At 31.9% G+C, this 15,495-nt stretch overlaps 1 protein-coding gene across 1 annotated transcript in view; it reads left to right on the top strand.

The window, feature by feature from the left end:
• LOC114331717 (farnesol dehydrogenase-like) overlaps positions 1–5,956 on the top strand; it is a 30,597-nt gene extending 24,641 nt beyond the window's left edge. Inside the window, exons 3-4 of the mRNA XM_028281340.1 lie at positions 4,755–4,901; positions 5,834–5,956. Coding sequence (XP_028137141.1) covers positions 4,755–4,901; positions 5,834–5,875 — 189 coding nt within the window. The 3' untranslated portion in view covers positions 5,876–5,956. The remainder of the gene's footprint in view (positions 1–4,754; positions 4,902–5,833) is intronic.
• Positions 5,957–15,495: the final 9,539 nt, after the last annotated feature.

Here is a 15,495-nt window from a genome sequence, read left to right as displayed (position 1 = left end):
ATAACTCTGGTTCAGCGAGATCCAGAGACCTAACGCGTACACCATTTTTTTTTTACTTTTTATAGGCTATATTTTGCTAAGAACGTTTTTTTTTTCGACAAAATACTTACTTTTTGAGTTATTTGCGAAAAACCGTCTAAAAATGTGGTTATTTTGTTGAAAAATGAACATATTCACTTGCAAATAAGTCGAAAAGTGTTGACTTAGCGAAAAAGATCTATAGAACAAAATTTACTTAAAATTAGTCAGTTTACCAATTTCCGGACTTAGTTTGGACATATATTTTTTCACCCCCAAGAAGGAGTGAAAGTCACCCCCAGGGCAAAAGCACACATCGGCGCAATATCACTTTTTTTCTTTGACATGTAAGCTATACGTATACCAAATTTCATGTCAATCCAAGCGGTTCTTTAAAATTTAGAGCAAAAACCGTGAAAGAATGGACTATATTATCTCACACGATGTGGCTTTTCGTAAATCATATTCTTCGCCATAATGGTCCATGTGTTGTTCTATTTTGTCTTTTATTACTGTGGAAAAAATACTGCTCTTGATCCATTTTCTACGAGGTTGTTGTCTACGTCGAAGAGAATCTTCTGCATCTGTGTATAGTTGGTATAATTCAAAGTTATACCTTCGACGCCATAGATCAATTTCAATAATTATAGTCCCAAAGATGGTTCGAAAAATTTTTCCTCCAAAGATACTAAGTAGTCGCTCGTCTTTTTGGGATATATTCTATGGCCAATGTATTCGAAATTTTCTGTGCTTTTCTTCAAATTTCACGTAGTCAGGAGACCCATTCCTGAGGTAGCATAATCCCCTTTGTATTTTGCTTTGTACATACAGGGTGTTTCATTAGGAAAGTAAAATACGTTAACTGTAGAGAAAGGACACTTAGGTGGTCTCAAAAATACCATACTTAATGGGTCTTACTTAATTACTAACAAAGAAACTAGGTGTTTTACCTATTTTGCCATTTTCTTATTTGGTACATAACTTTTTAACCACACCTTATATTCATTTTATATTTCGCACTCAAGTATTCTTTAAGGTGTACAATAAATCAATTTATTTACAATTGTAAAAAATCCAGGTCCGGATTAAAAAATATTGGAAAACTGTTCTGACCCAAAAACAACACCCTGTACATTAAATTTTTTTAAAATGGATTTTTCATTTGAAAAGAGCATGAAAACCAAATTTAGTGATATATTTTGAATTTCCGGCAAAATTATTTTTCTGGTAAGATTTTGAATTTGAATTCTGAAATTATGTGAATTTCGAGAGCCCTAAGTAGAAACAAATTGAAATACGACTTACAACTTGTTAACCACACTGTATATTTATTTTGTATTTAACACGCGAATATTCTTTAAGATATCCAATCAATTAATTTATTTACAATTACAAAAAAGCCAGGGCCGGATTAAAAAATATTGGAAAAATGTTCCGACCCAAAAAACTCCCTATATACAAACACCCGTATATTAAATTTTTTTAAAACGGATTTCGAATTTGAAAAGTAAATGAAAAACTAAATTTAGCGGTATAATTAGAATTTTCGGGAAAACGATTTTCCTATAAAAATTTTGAATTTTAATTCTGAAATTATTGTGAATTGCGAAGCTCGAAGTAAAAAAAATTAAATTATGACTTAATTTTAATTATAAGCATTATTTAATCTAAATTGGTATAATATTAACATTTTGACACATAACAATAATTTTTGATGGTGGTAATTCTGAATAAGTACTTTAGTTTTAAATAGTTATAATCCTGCAAATTTTCGCTGTTTTGTTTTAATTTGTAGGTTCTTTGTTGATTAAATTGATGTATTTTTTATTGACTCTTTATTATTCATTCATTATTTAAAGATGGATATTCGCTATAAACTATTTTTTACAAATAACAAAAGAACACTGAAATGTTAACATTTTATCAATTTAGATTAAATAATGGTATTAATTAAAATTACGTCACATTTTAAATTTGTTCTACTTAGAGCTTTCGCATATCGCCTAATTCCAGAATTCAAATTAAATTTTTTACCAGAAAAATCATTTTGCCAAAAATACAAAGTATACCACTAAATTTAGTTTTTCATCTTTTTTTCAAATGCAAAATTCATTTAAAAAAAATTAATGTACTTGGTGTTGTTTTGTGTCGCAAGATTTTTCCAATTATTTTTAACCCGGCCCTGGATTTTTTATAATTGTAAATAAATTAATTGATTCGACACCTTAAAGAATATTCGCGTGTTAAATATAAAATAAATGAATGTAGATATAGAACACGGAACCAAACGCCAAATTTTGAAATATTGGTTTCTGTCGTTAAATAGATTTACACAATACCCCTGCATCCAGCTACAGAATATAAATCTTAAATAATACCCCTAGCGCCATCTATTGACGAAATGTCTATGTTCTTGTACAGGTTCGCGAAATAGTAATTTTAGAACAAAGATCCACAGTTTTTAGACTACAATTTAGTGATTTCGAAATAATCTGAAAGTTTATAAGAATGTCGCGTGGAAACAAATATGTAAATCTTTTAAAAGCCAATTCACATAATAAACAGCAGGTAAGTTTACAAATTATTACATTTTTATATGGATTTTATAACTTTGAATATTTTACCTGGTTCCTTTTTCAATAATGAAGTTAAGTGAAATGTGGGGGTTTGGTACTTTTTATTGTTGTTTGGTTCCATGTTCTAAAATGTCTAGTAGGAATAATATGGATTCTCTTCTTATTGGTTCTTTGTTCAGAAATATGATATTTATGGAATCCGAAGTGATGTGCATATAGGTATGTACCTAAATGTTTCCGTATTTTCTAAGATGTTTTTTGAAGTACGATTTGCACGATAATATTTCTAATCATCTTATTCGATGAACACAAATTAGGTAGTCAGACATAATTACTTTGGTGTTTTGTAATAAATCAAAATATATTTAGATACCGTTTTTTTATAGTCAGTTTGAAAAAATACTGGTTACCGTATAACGAGCAAAATTTTTTACATCATTGCTTGTTAATGACGCTATTATAGATGATGTAGATGGTTATGATGGTGACGTTGATTTTGATTTTGAAACTGAAACTGAATAATGAGGCAGATTTTGTTAAAGTTCTATCAAAAATAATAATTATCATTTTTTTATTTTCTTTTGCCTTTATTGATACCTGTTTGTAGCATTAAATATTTTTTTTACGATTTTGTACAAGGAACCACATTACTTTGTTGGAAAATAAATCTGTTTTATTTGGTGACTTGACATTTTCTTGTGTTCATTGAAACCCATTCGTTTCAATATATTTTATGTTTCTTTATAAAAAAAATAATCCTATTTATGCATGGAACCAAGTGACTGGTTCTTTTTAAAATTATATAAAAAATATTGAAATTTAATTTTTTTAAAAGGAACCAAGTAGCATATTTATTTTATGAATGGTATTTTTTAAACTACTTTCAGACAACAAAAGTATAAATTACCTATACTAACATTGGGCGTAACCTAAAATATCTTAAAATAACCGTTGTTAAAAATAATCGATTCTAACTGACGACAATCAATTTTGTTGATTTTCTCAGTTGTTACTTGATGATGCTTGGTTCCCTGTTCTATATCTACATCCAAATATACAGTGTGGTTAACAAGTTGTAAGTCGTACTTCAATATTTTTCTACTTAGTGCTTTCGCAATAATTCACATAATTTCAGAATTCAAATTAAAAATTTTACCAGAAAAATCATTTTGCCGAAAATTCAAAATATACCATTAAATTTTGTTTTTCATTTTCTTTTTAAATGCAAAATTCATTTTTAAAAATTTAATGTACAGTGTGTTGTTTTTGGGTCGGAATATTTTTCCAATATTTTTTAATCCGGACTTGGATTTTTTAAAATTGTAAATAAATTAGTTTATTGTACACCTTAAAGGATATTTACGTGCCAAATATAAAATGAAAAAAACAATAAATGCTGTATAAAAGGTATATTTAAATATACCTTTTATACAGCATTTATTGTTTTTGTATCACATGGTATACAGCCAACTACAGGAAAACTTTTTTCCTTGTGGATTTTTAAATATAAAATGCATATATGGTGTGGTCAAACAGTTATGAACCAAATAGGAAAATGGCAAAATAGATAAAATACCCAGTATCTTTTTTATTAATGAAGTAAGATCATTTAAGTATGGTATTTTTGAGACCACCCCAGTGTCCTCTTTCTACAGTTAACGTATGTTACTTTCCCAATGAAACACCCTTTATAAGTAGGAAATCCTGGCATTTTAAAATTCCTTAATTTTTTCTCCCAGTTTCCAAGAGCGCGAATATATCAATTTTGTGAATGTTCAATTCTATTAGTCTTCGTCTCTGTTGGTCCATGAGTTAATCTTACAACATGCTATTCTTAATTCGTTATCATTTTTCGTAGACCTGGTCTTTCGTAAGATCGTCTTGGAATGTTTCTGAGTTTCTGTCCTGTATCAGAGCCTTTGTGATTGATTATATAAGCTTTTCCTTTCTTTACCGAGGGCAGATCATTGGCCTCACCCTCGAACCTTCCTCCTTTATCTGGACTTGCGACCAACAACACCGCTGCTGAGCTACTCCATTCATCTAACGTAATCCAAGAGCATTGCAGACGGAGTGTGAGTATTAATTTAAATAAATTAACGACGAAACAGCTATTCTATCTTACTACATATTTATCTTTAAATATTGACTGTATTTTAGAGCATAAGTCCTGGATTTGTTGAGACAGAAATGCTTGACGAAGTTAAAAAGACTGAATATTACGAGCAACTGAAAGATTCATTATTAAAACCGGAAGATATAGCGGATGGAGTTTTATACGTCCTTTCTACACCACCACATGTACAGGTAAATATTATTATTGTTTTCATCCATATTAAAATATGAAAACCTTGAATTATCCATGTGTGTCTGTCCGTCCGTACACACAAATTCTTCGTTATTAGAACAAATAGAATGAAAAATGAGATGCTGAACGAGAGCTTATAACCCAAAGATGGTATTAATGGTGAGAAATTTGACCGAGGACTTGCCTGGTTCTATATAGAGAGCTCCGATAACAGATTTAAGATCAAACTAAAAATGGGAAAGCAACAGGATGCAAGAAAATAGCAGTTGAGTTTTTAAAAGTTTTCAACTAGAACAATTTGAATGTAATGTTGGAATTATTTCATGAAATATAAGATACCAAATTCCACTGGACTGGTTGAAGTCTACATTTGTGACCTTTCTCAAGAAAAGAAAATTCTAAGACGTGCAGTGGATATCTCCTTATAAGGTTAAACCACACTGTTAAAGTGTTTTTGCTGATTATGTAAAACACAGTTCAGCTTTAGGTGTGGTTTTGGAACGCGACAGACCCTCTTTTAATTGAAAGTCTTGGTTAAAAAATGCCTGAATCGAATTAAAGATATTTACTCCTGACTTATCGACTGCAAGAAAGCGTTCGATACTATCAAATATTTTCAAACCGAGTATAATTAGTATATTGCAACAAAAATAACCAAAAACTATGAAAACTAGTACAACCTGTGTTTTAGAAAGAAACCCGTATACTGTATCGCCCACAAAGATATCGCTTCCTATGTAATGTCCACATAATATCGCTGACCACCGCTAAGATCACTGAAATTATTTTAAAAACGTTTTTTCTAAATTTCTACACAATTTTCTAACACAATTGAGTTTTCTTTCAACAACATAATTTTTTCACAATTTATTAATTTAACTTCACTAAAACCTTCTACTAAATTTTTTTAACGAAATATTTATATTTTCAGATTCATGAGCTAATGATCAAGGCACTGGGGGAACAGTTTTAAATTGTTTAGTATTCAAATCGTTAGTGTGTATTTATATCTTGTATATTTGTATTTAAATTAATAAAGTTAATATTCTATAAATTAGTTTTTTCAATATTTTCCAATTTCTCGACTGATAGTCTCATGTTCAGAAGGTGTTCTCGAGTATCTCTACTTTTGTTTGTCTCATGTTCAGAAGGTGTTCTTGAGTATCTCTACCTTTGGTTCGTAAATCAAATAATTTGCTTTTTATTTGCAAGGGTTATTTTTCTATTTGCAAGAGACTGAAAAATTTTCTACAATCACATCTACAGCAATATGTGTAGCAACAATAATCTGCATTGTCAATGAGATAATGTGTAGCAATTTTTGCTGGAATGTGAAATAAGGAAGATGGTTCTATAATTGTCGCATTAATTTAAGCTACCTTTTTAATACACTGTTGTTATTTTAGATTTTGTCTAGTGGTGAGGCCATTACTTGGAATACCATATTTTGTTACAGAGAAAGTGAAGCAATTTTATTCTAGTTTCTTTTGTGGCTTTGAGCATTTCTGCTGTTATCGTATCTGCTCTTAGTGCTTTGTTTCACTTGTGTTTAGTGATCGCCAGTGTTATTTCATTCTCGAATATATTAGATTTTTCTTTCATTCCTTCAGAAATTTGGTGAAAAAGTTCCTGACATTGATCGTTTTTATATAAATCCCTGCAGTCTAATCTCCAGTCTCTGCTACACTGTTGATTATCAGGATTTCTGTGTGGCGTTAAATGGCTTAAGTGCTGGCTTTAAAGTTTCTTGTTGACGTATAAGAAAGAAACTTTACTATTTTACAATAAAATATTAAAGAATGCCTCCAACATGAACTGCATATGAAGTGTAGCAAACTGAACATAGACACCAATAATATTGACGAGCACTGGGCTCGACTAAAACATTGCCTACTAGAACCGTGCAAAGAAATACGGAAGACTTCTACAAAAAGAAACGAAGAATGGATGAACGACGAGATACTCAATATGATGGAACAACGGAGACAACATAAGAACAAAGATAACAATAAATACAGGGAGATTAACCACCAGATAAGAAGGATGATAAAGCAGGCAAAAGAAAAACACTTTGAAGAGAAATGCAAATAGATTGAGGACCTTCAAAAAAGATACGATCTATTTAATCTACATAAGAAAGTAAAAGAAATGGCAGGGCTACGAAATCAAAATCTCACTGGTGCACTTCTGGATAGATACGGGAATAATATAACACAGACGGATAAGAAAATACAACGCTGGGCAGAATACATAGATGAACTGTTCGATGATGAAAGAGAAGACCTGGAAAACATAGAACTTACTTCAGAAGAAATAGGTCCAGATATCAAAAAAGAAGAAATAGCACACGGGTTAAAAACAATGAAGAAAGGAAAAAGCCCTGGGCCTGACATGTTTCCTATCGAATTAATAAAAATTTTAGATGAAAAGCACATTAATGTTCTAGTTATACTTTTAAACCGAATTTATAGTTCAGGCGTATTACCCAAAGAATGGTTAACGTCGATCTTTGTTTGTCTCCCAAAACAGAAAAACGCAAGAGAATGCGCCGATTACCGCACCAACAGCTTGATGTCCCATGTGCTGAAGTTGCTACTGAAAGTCATCCGTAACCGAATATATCACAAACTGGACATAGATATTAATGATATACAATTTGGATTTTGCAAAGGTCTAGGAACGCGTGAAGCTCTTTTCTCACTTAATATCCTAATACAAAGGTGCCTAGACGTCAATCAAGATATATATGTCTGTTTTATTTACTATAATAAAGCTTTCGATAAAGTACGACATGAACAATTAATGAATGCCCTGAAACTAAAGAAGATAGACTACAACGACCTCAGGATCATATCTAATTTATAATATAAGCAGCGAGCAAAAGTACGTGTTAACGAACAGTTGTCACAGGAAATTGAAATTAGACGTGAGGTGAGACAGAGATGCGTATTGTCGACAGTTCTCTTTAATGCCTACTCGGAAAAGATCCTAAAACAAGCTCTTGAGGGCGAAACAGCTGGAATAAAGGTGAACGGAGTTCCCAATAACAACATTAGATATGCGGATGACACTGTCGTCTTAGCCGAAAATATTGAAGATCTTTAGAGACTGGTTAACAGAATAGACATATAGCCAAGAATACGGTCTAACAATGAATATCAAGAAGACAAAATTTATGAGAATATCTAAAACTGAAAGAAATAACGAGAATCTCCTCATAAACGGAACCAACGTCGAACGAGTAGACAAATATGCATATCTTGGAACAATTATCAACTCCACAAGTGATTACTTCCAGGAGATTAAAATTAGAATCGAAGAGGCTAGAGCGAATTTTAACAAAATGAGAAAAGTGCTCTGCACAAGAGATCTAAGGTTGGAGCTAAGAGTAAGGTTGGCTAGGTTCTACGTTTTCTCGACTCTGTTTTACGGAATGGAAGCTTGGACCTTAAATGCGGCATCAATGAAAAAACTGGAATTGTTCGAGATGTGGGTATATAGAAGAATTCTAAAAATATCATGGACAGAACACGTCACAAACAAAGAGGTTCTGAGAAAGATGAATAAAGAAATGGAAGTCTTAAACACAATCAAAACCAGACAATTGGAATATCTCGGACATATTACACGTGGAAAGAGATACAACTTGCTTTAAGTCATTATGCAGTGAAAGATTCAAGGAAAAAGAAGTATAGGGAGACGCAGAATATCGTGGCTACGCAACATGAGAGAATGGTACGGATGCACATAAAACGAACTTTTCAGAGCAGCCGTCTCCAAAGTCCGAATAGCTATGATGATTGCCGACCTCCATCGCGGAGATGGCACTTGAAGAAGAAGATTAACGTTTACATATACTAACGATTTCCACAGTTTTCACTGTGTTCCTTCACTCAACCGTTATCTCCACAACTTTCTGTTTTGCCAGTCGTCTTTCTGTAGATTTATTTTCTCCATTGCTTTGATCTTCGGGGCCTTCCTCTCTTTCTTCTTCCTATCGGGCTCCACTCTATTATTCTATTTATTGGTGAGATGAGTGCTGTTTTTTTCCACAAGCGCAATATAATATACACAAATTAAACTTGGTTGGTAAATAATTCAAAACGAAAACAAAGGAAATATGCTCTATTTTATCTCTTTTATTAGATTGACTAGCAAATTCTGAATTTAATTAATTACTCAATTAATTTAGTTACTGCCTATGTCAAGCAAAACCAAATTCAAAATAAATTTTCTAATAAACTTTATTCTCAGGGCTAATTTTGTATTCGACACAATACCTTTGATTTGTGGCTTCTAGTATCTCTAGTTGCTTACTCCTTCCAGGATAAAACAGGGAAATTAAACACATTCAATATCATATAAATGTAATCTATAATTAAAAAGATTTAAAAAAAATACTAAAATCTAAATTTGTTGCAACAATTTCTTACTTAATAAATCAAGCTTTAATTCTGATGTCTCTTTGTTTTAACAAAAAAAAAAATTATTTAAATAAATTATTATTTATTCGTACTAAATTTAATAAAATTTACTGTTCTCCTTTTGAAATGATTACTTATAAATTGGAATAACTAGCTGAGTTATAAAACTGTTCAATACAAAAAAATTAAAAAGAAGACTAAGTTTTCACTCTAATGGCATATAAAACAACATAATGCTATTCTACATCCCACCAGAATGAAAACAATGGGAACCTTCTCTGGTTACACCTCCGAGGTTTCTACAATTTGCAAGCCATACGGATACTGAGACTAAGGAAGATGAGGGAATTCTACAATTTACAATTCACGTCCCATCTGCTCAGCGCGGTAAAGTTCCAACGAGAATGGTTCCCTTCATACTCCACACAGAGTAAATGTAAATGAAAAATGAGTAACCATTTTCAATTTCGTTGCAAAACGAAAACACAGCCGAACCATATTCTAGTCCAATCAGGGAGTGCTGCAAGCATTCCTACCGGTTTCGAAACTTATTAGTCTCTCATCAGGAGGCACATATGCTGCTCTCCCCGATCCAACCAAAACAAACCCCAGCGTGCAGTCCCGGATTGCAACGAACGAAATGGCATAGATGCCCTAGCGGCAACTGCTAGCAAAAAGACTAAGTTTTCACTCTAATGGCATACAAAACAATATAATGATATTCTTGCTACGTACTAATACGTTCTACGTACGTATAAAACAACATAATGCTAAGGATATAGTGTAGGAAACAGAAGTTGAACCTCGCAAAATCGACACAAGTCCGATTTTATTTTTTTTTCTAGTATATCAAGGTGTGCTTATTATGAGACTAACTTTTCTTAGAAAAATTCGCCCCGGAACCCCCTTTTCATCCCTTTAAAGGGGGTAATTTGTGGTTTTTGCGAAATGTAGCCCTTCCTATACGTTTTGCAAAAAATTTACTTAATAGTAAAATAAAAAGGACAATATTTCCTACTATATATTTCCCGACAGCATATGTCTATCACCCACCGTTTAGCGGGGGAGGCGCCCCAAAGTTGACAAATTTTAAAAAAAGATGTTTTTAAAAAAAATTATTTTTCCCTAATTTTAATGAAAATTAAGAAGAAACCACGCGGCAATTAATCGCAAGTAAGTGGCTGATTTTTTGGTATAGGTTTCATTTAAGGGCAATTTCAAATTTTTTAATTACAGGGTGTTACATTTTAAAAAACCCATTTTTATACCATCTCAACCGCCTATGCTAGAGTAAAAACTTTCAAAGATTATTCATGTACTAGTGTTATTTAAAAATTTGTATAATGCACCCCCATATTTTCCCCAGAACTACCCCGAAAAAAAAGGAGAATTAAAAAAAAATAATCAAAAGTTGATTTTGGGCCATCACTGTGGCTTTAGGGTGCAAAGAAAATAAAATGTGCATAGGTCATAATGTGTAGCAGACAGTGTGTTCCTTTATTTTCCATAAGCACGTTATCCATAAAATGAATAGGTGGCGAAAATAAAACAAAAACTGGAGCTCGCCAAAGCATTTCTGAGGTTTACGGCACCACTGTGCCGTAACGGTTGCTTATACGAAAAAAATGCATAGGACCTTATTTGTAGAAAAAATAGTAATCTGTAATTCCTTATAAGATTTGTTTTAAAAAAATGCATAGGTAATGAGAAAATCGTCAAAACATGCTTTCCAAGGGATAGGAGTAGTTTCTGCAGTTTATTTTCAAGAATTACAAGAGTTTCCGCAGGAATGTTGCAGTAATCATATATATTTACGGAAAACCCTATTGATGGAGCATATCTCCATATGGGTCAAAAAGCAAAAAAAAAACAATTTTTGGCTACATGGGTTGCATTAAATAATCGCTTTTGGTGTCCAGCATGGGTAATAAGAACGTGCTCAAAATAATATATGAAGCATTTTAGTGAAGGGCATGGTGTGTGAAGGATCCCAAAAAATCACTTTCTTTATTAATACTCCTTTTTTTGGGTTGATTCCGAAAAAAAATGAGGGTGCATTATAGAAATTTGTGAATAACACCAGTACATGGATAATTGCTGAAAGCTTTTTTACTCTAGCATAAGCGGTTCAGATGGTATAAAAAGGGTGTTTTTTTAATGAAACAGCCTCTCATTAAAAAATGGGCAATTGCCCTTAAATGAAACCAGTACCAAAAAATCAGCCACTTACTTGTAATTAAGCTCCCCAGGGTTTCTTCTTAATTTTCGTTACAGTTAGATTTAGCCTAAAATACTTAAGATTTAGCCTAAAATACTTAAATAAAATGTGGTTCATTACTGAGTTACAGGGTGTTTTATCTAAAAATTTAAAAACTATTTTTGCTCAGCATTTTAAAACTATTCGACGTATCCTTTTCATACCTGGTAGGAAGTATAGGTACTGTACAGACTATTAAATTATGGTACACAAACGTTTCTGGTTATTACCAGAGGCGTACGACGGGGGAAAGTGGATGGTTGACCCTTTCCAAATTCTACGGCACTGGTGAAATTGCTATTTTAGTTCAATTTTTGGATTCTCCAATACTTTCTATGAAACTAATATACTCTTCATTCGTAACGATAAAGTCATTAGTTTTCGAGATCTTTGAAGTTAAAAATGAAACGACACGATTGTTTTGATTAATGTATTGTGTCGCTTCATTTTTAATTTCAAATATCTCGAAAACTAATCATTTTATCGTTACGAATGAAGAGTACATTATTTACATAAAAAGTATTGCAAAATCAAAAAGTTACACTAAAATAGCAATTTCTTCAGTGGCGTAGAATTTGGGTAAGGTTCAACCCGCCACTATCCCCTGTCGTACGCCTCTGGTAGTAGCTACAAACGTTTATTTATCTTAATTTAGTATGGTGTACAGTACCTACAGTTTCTGCCAAGTATGATAAGGATACACCGAATAGTTTTAAAGTACTGGGTACAAATAATTTTTAAATTTATAAATTTTTAAATAAATAAAAAATAAAACAAAAACACATAAAAACAAAAAAAAACCAAAGCAAAAAAGAACAACCTCTAAACTCGCCAGTACTTTGTGCTGCCAGTCTTAATCCTGAATAAAAGGTGAGGGGTGGTTGATGTTAACTTTGCTCAGATTACAATCCTGTTTGAGCACCCTGTATTAGTACCTAATGCTTTTCTGTCTCCTGTTTTTCGGTCTCCTACTGTTCGGTCTAGTGAGGTTTCCGTAAAGTGCTTTTCGGTCTAATGAGTTCGGTCTACTGCTTTTGGTCTAATAATTTCGGACTCTTTACAGTAAACCCCTCGAGAGAGCCGACAACGCATTTAATTAAGGCCGATATCTGTAGACAATTTTAAATTTTGAATTTCACCAAAATATTTTAGGAACTTATTTTTGAAGCTATAAGGAAACGAAAAATGGAAAAATTGAAATTTTGATCTTTCGAAAATTCTAGTGGATCTAGTAGATCTAGAAAATTGGACTAGAACCTTAAAAGTGAAGTAAACAAGATCAAAATTGCGATGTTAACAGGACAACGTTCTCAGCGGACAGAGCACATGTAGAAGAATATACATAAAATATACAGAATAATATAGGTATGTACTACTATACTCTCGTCTATCTAAGTAATATAAAACTTGAAGTTTTTAAAAATATTTTTAGCATTGATTTGCTTATTAACCCTGATTATCCCTCCACCTGATAGCTTGTTTGTAAATATTAAAATATTCAACATTTTACGTTTTTTGCTGCACTTACAGTATAGGTCTGGATCCCGCGTATGAAAAAAAAGTTGATTAATAGCAAGCTGAAAATTTGTTAATAGCTTAAGGGTGTCTAGTTGGATAAACTTTGGTATAGGGGAACACTGGAACAGGGGAAGTTTTAATTGTGGAACAGGTTAAAAATTTGGAACGGTCACACCACGAGAACGGTACTTTTATTTTGTCCGACAGAACAGACTTAAACTCTTCGAAAAGAGATTAAACTCTCATGCAAAAATCAGGCTGCTATTTATCACCAAATGGGCGTTTTGATGAGTGGAACATGTGGAATATGTCAAATGACAGGAATTATGACAGGTGATAAATAGCAGTCTGATTTTTGCATGAGAGTTTAATCTCTATTCGGAGAGTTTAAGTCTGTTATGTCGGAAAAAAATAAATGTGCCATTTTCGTGGTGTGACCGTTCCAAATTTTTAACCTGTTCCACAATTAAAATTGCCCCTGTTCAGTGTTCCCATATATTAAAGTTTATCCGATTAGACACCCTTAAGCTATTAACAAATTTTCAGCTTGCTATTAATCAACTTTTTTTTCATACGCGGGATCCAGACCTAGTATACATTTACATTCTGCCAAATTATAATGTATTCGTCAAGCTAAATCTAATTTAATTTCTTATTTATTTTTACGAGCAAAAGTCCCAGTCTTACTCTTGCTGTTTTATTCCCCAACATAAACATTTTTAGAATTTATCCACCCTAATGATTAAATACATTCTTCCTAACTGATTATTATTGTTTTTACTTAATTAAGAATTTTGTATACCATTGTATTTTGGATTTTACCTAAAGGGTTGGGATCCTTTCTTAACGTCTATTTAGCTTGTTATCCTGGGGTAGATTTTGGAACAATATATTGCCGTTTAGATGAAATTGTTAACCTCATTTACCCAAAAGTTCAGGTCAAATCAAGTTGTATTTGATCTCAATATCACTTTGAAGTACACCCCTGGAATGTATGATGGAATAGATAAGATGGTCGATTCGAGTTCCATTTCACGAGGGTATTTCATTAGAAACATTCCATTGAGTAGTTTTCATAAACTGTAGAATTATTTAGTTGTCCTTAACGGTAAAATATTGCAAAACCTTTAATATTAAAAAAAAACCGCTTGGATTGGCATAAAATTAGGCTTATAGGATAAATAAAATGTCAAAGAAAATAAATTATATTGTACTGATTTGTGCTTTTGCCCTTGGGGGTGAGTTTTACCCCTTCACGTGGGTGAAAAAACATATGTTCAAATTATGTCCGAAAATCGATAAACTGACTAATGCTATGCATCTTTTGTTCTGTAACATTTTTTCACTAAGTGTATAGGGTGAGGCAGATAACTGGCCTATTAGAAATATTTAGAGAACTTAAGGCAACAGAATCATGAAAATTGCAATAAAGGGGTTTTGAAGGGTGATCTATTTAATGAAAATATTTTCATCAATTTGCCACTTCCGGTTATACCGGAAGTTGCTTATAACTTCGATTTTTTAAATGGGACACCCTGTATATTTTTACAGTTTTAGATTCTACTCGATGTCTTCTTTCTTAAAATATGCGGTTTTGTAATGTTATACAAGGTAGTTTAAAAGCTAATTACGTTTTTTTATTAACTTCGTAGCAAGTTTCACACCCTGTAGAATTGTAGTAGTTGGATATCAAAAATTCTATTTATGTTAAAAATATTTTTAATATAGTCTACTATTATTAAAAATTATTAATATAGCTAAATGTTAAATTTTAGTATACAGGGTTGGTCGAAACTCGGAATGAGGATTTTCTGAATTTTCTTAAACGGGACACCCTGTATTTTAGTATTGCAATGAAAAGACATTTTATGGTACTTTTTTATTTCTTAAGCATTTCCTATACCTAAATGCTTTAATTTGTGCTTAATTGTTAATTGCGTCAAGAATGTTAACTACCTAGTTATTTTGATAGCTCAACCATTATTGGCAATTTTAAAGATCAGTCTCGATTAATATGTATTTATTTCCGAAAAATTATTTGTGATTAAATATTTTCACGGCCAACCTAATAGAATTTCACGTATTTTTTGTTGAAATTAATGTTTGGCTTGAATCACCAATAACTCACAAATTAAAGCAGTTAGGTATAGGGAATGCTTAAGAAATAAAAAAGTAGCATAAAATATCATTGTATTACAATAATAAAATATAGGGTGTTCCATTTAAGAAAACTCATAAAATACTCTTTCCAAGTTTCGACCAACCCTGTATAGTACAATTCAACATTTAGCTATACTAACAATTTTTAACAATAGTAGACTATATTAAAAATCATTTGAACATAAATAGAGTTTTCGATGTCAAACTACTACAATTCTACAGGGTGTGAATATT

The sequence above is a fragment of the Diabrotica virgifera genome, chromosome 4 (assembly GCF_917563875.1).
Source record: "Diabrotica virgifera virgifera chromosome 4, PGI_DIABVI_V3a".
NCBI classification, from domain to species: Eukaryota; Metazoa; Arthropoda; class Insecta; order Coleoptera; family Chrysomelidae; genus Diabrotica; species Diabrotica virgifera.
This window is presented reverse-complemented; position numbering and strand designations above follow the sequence as displayed.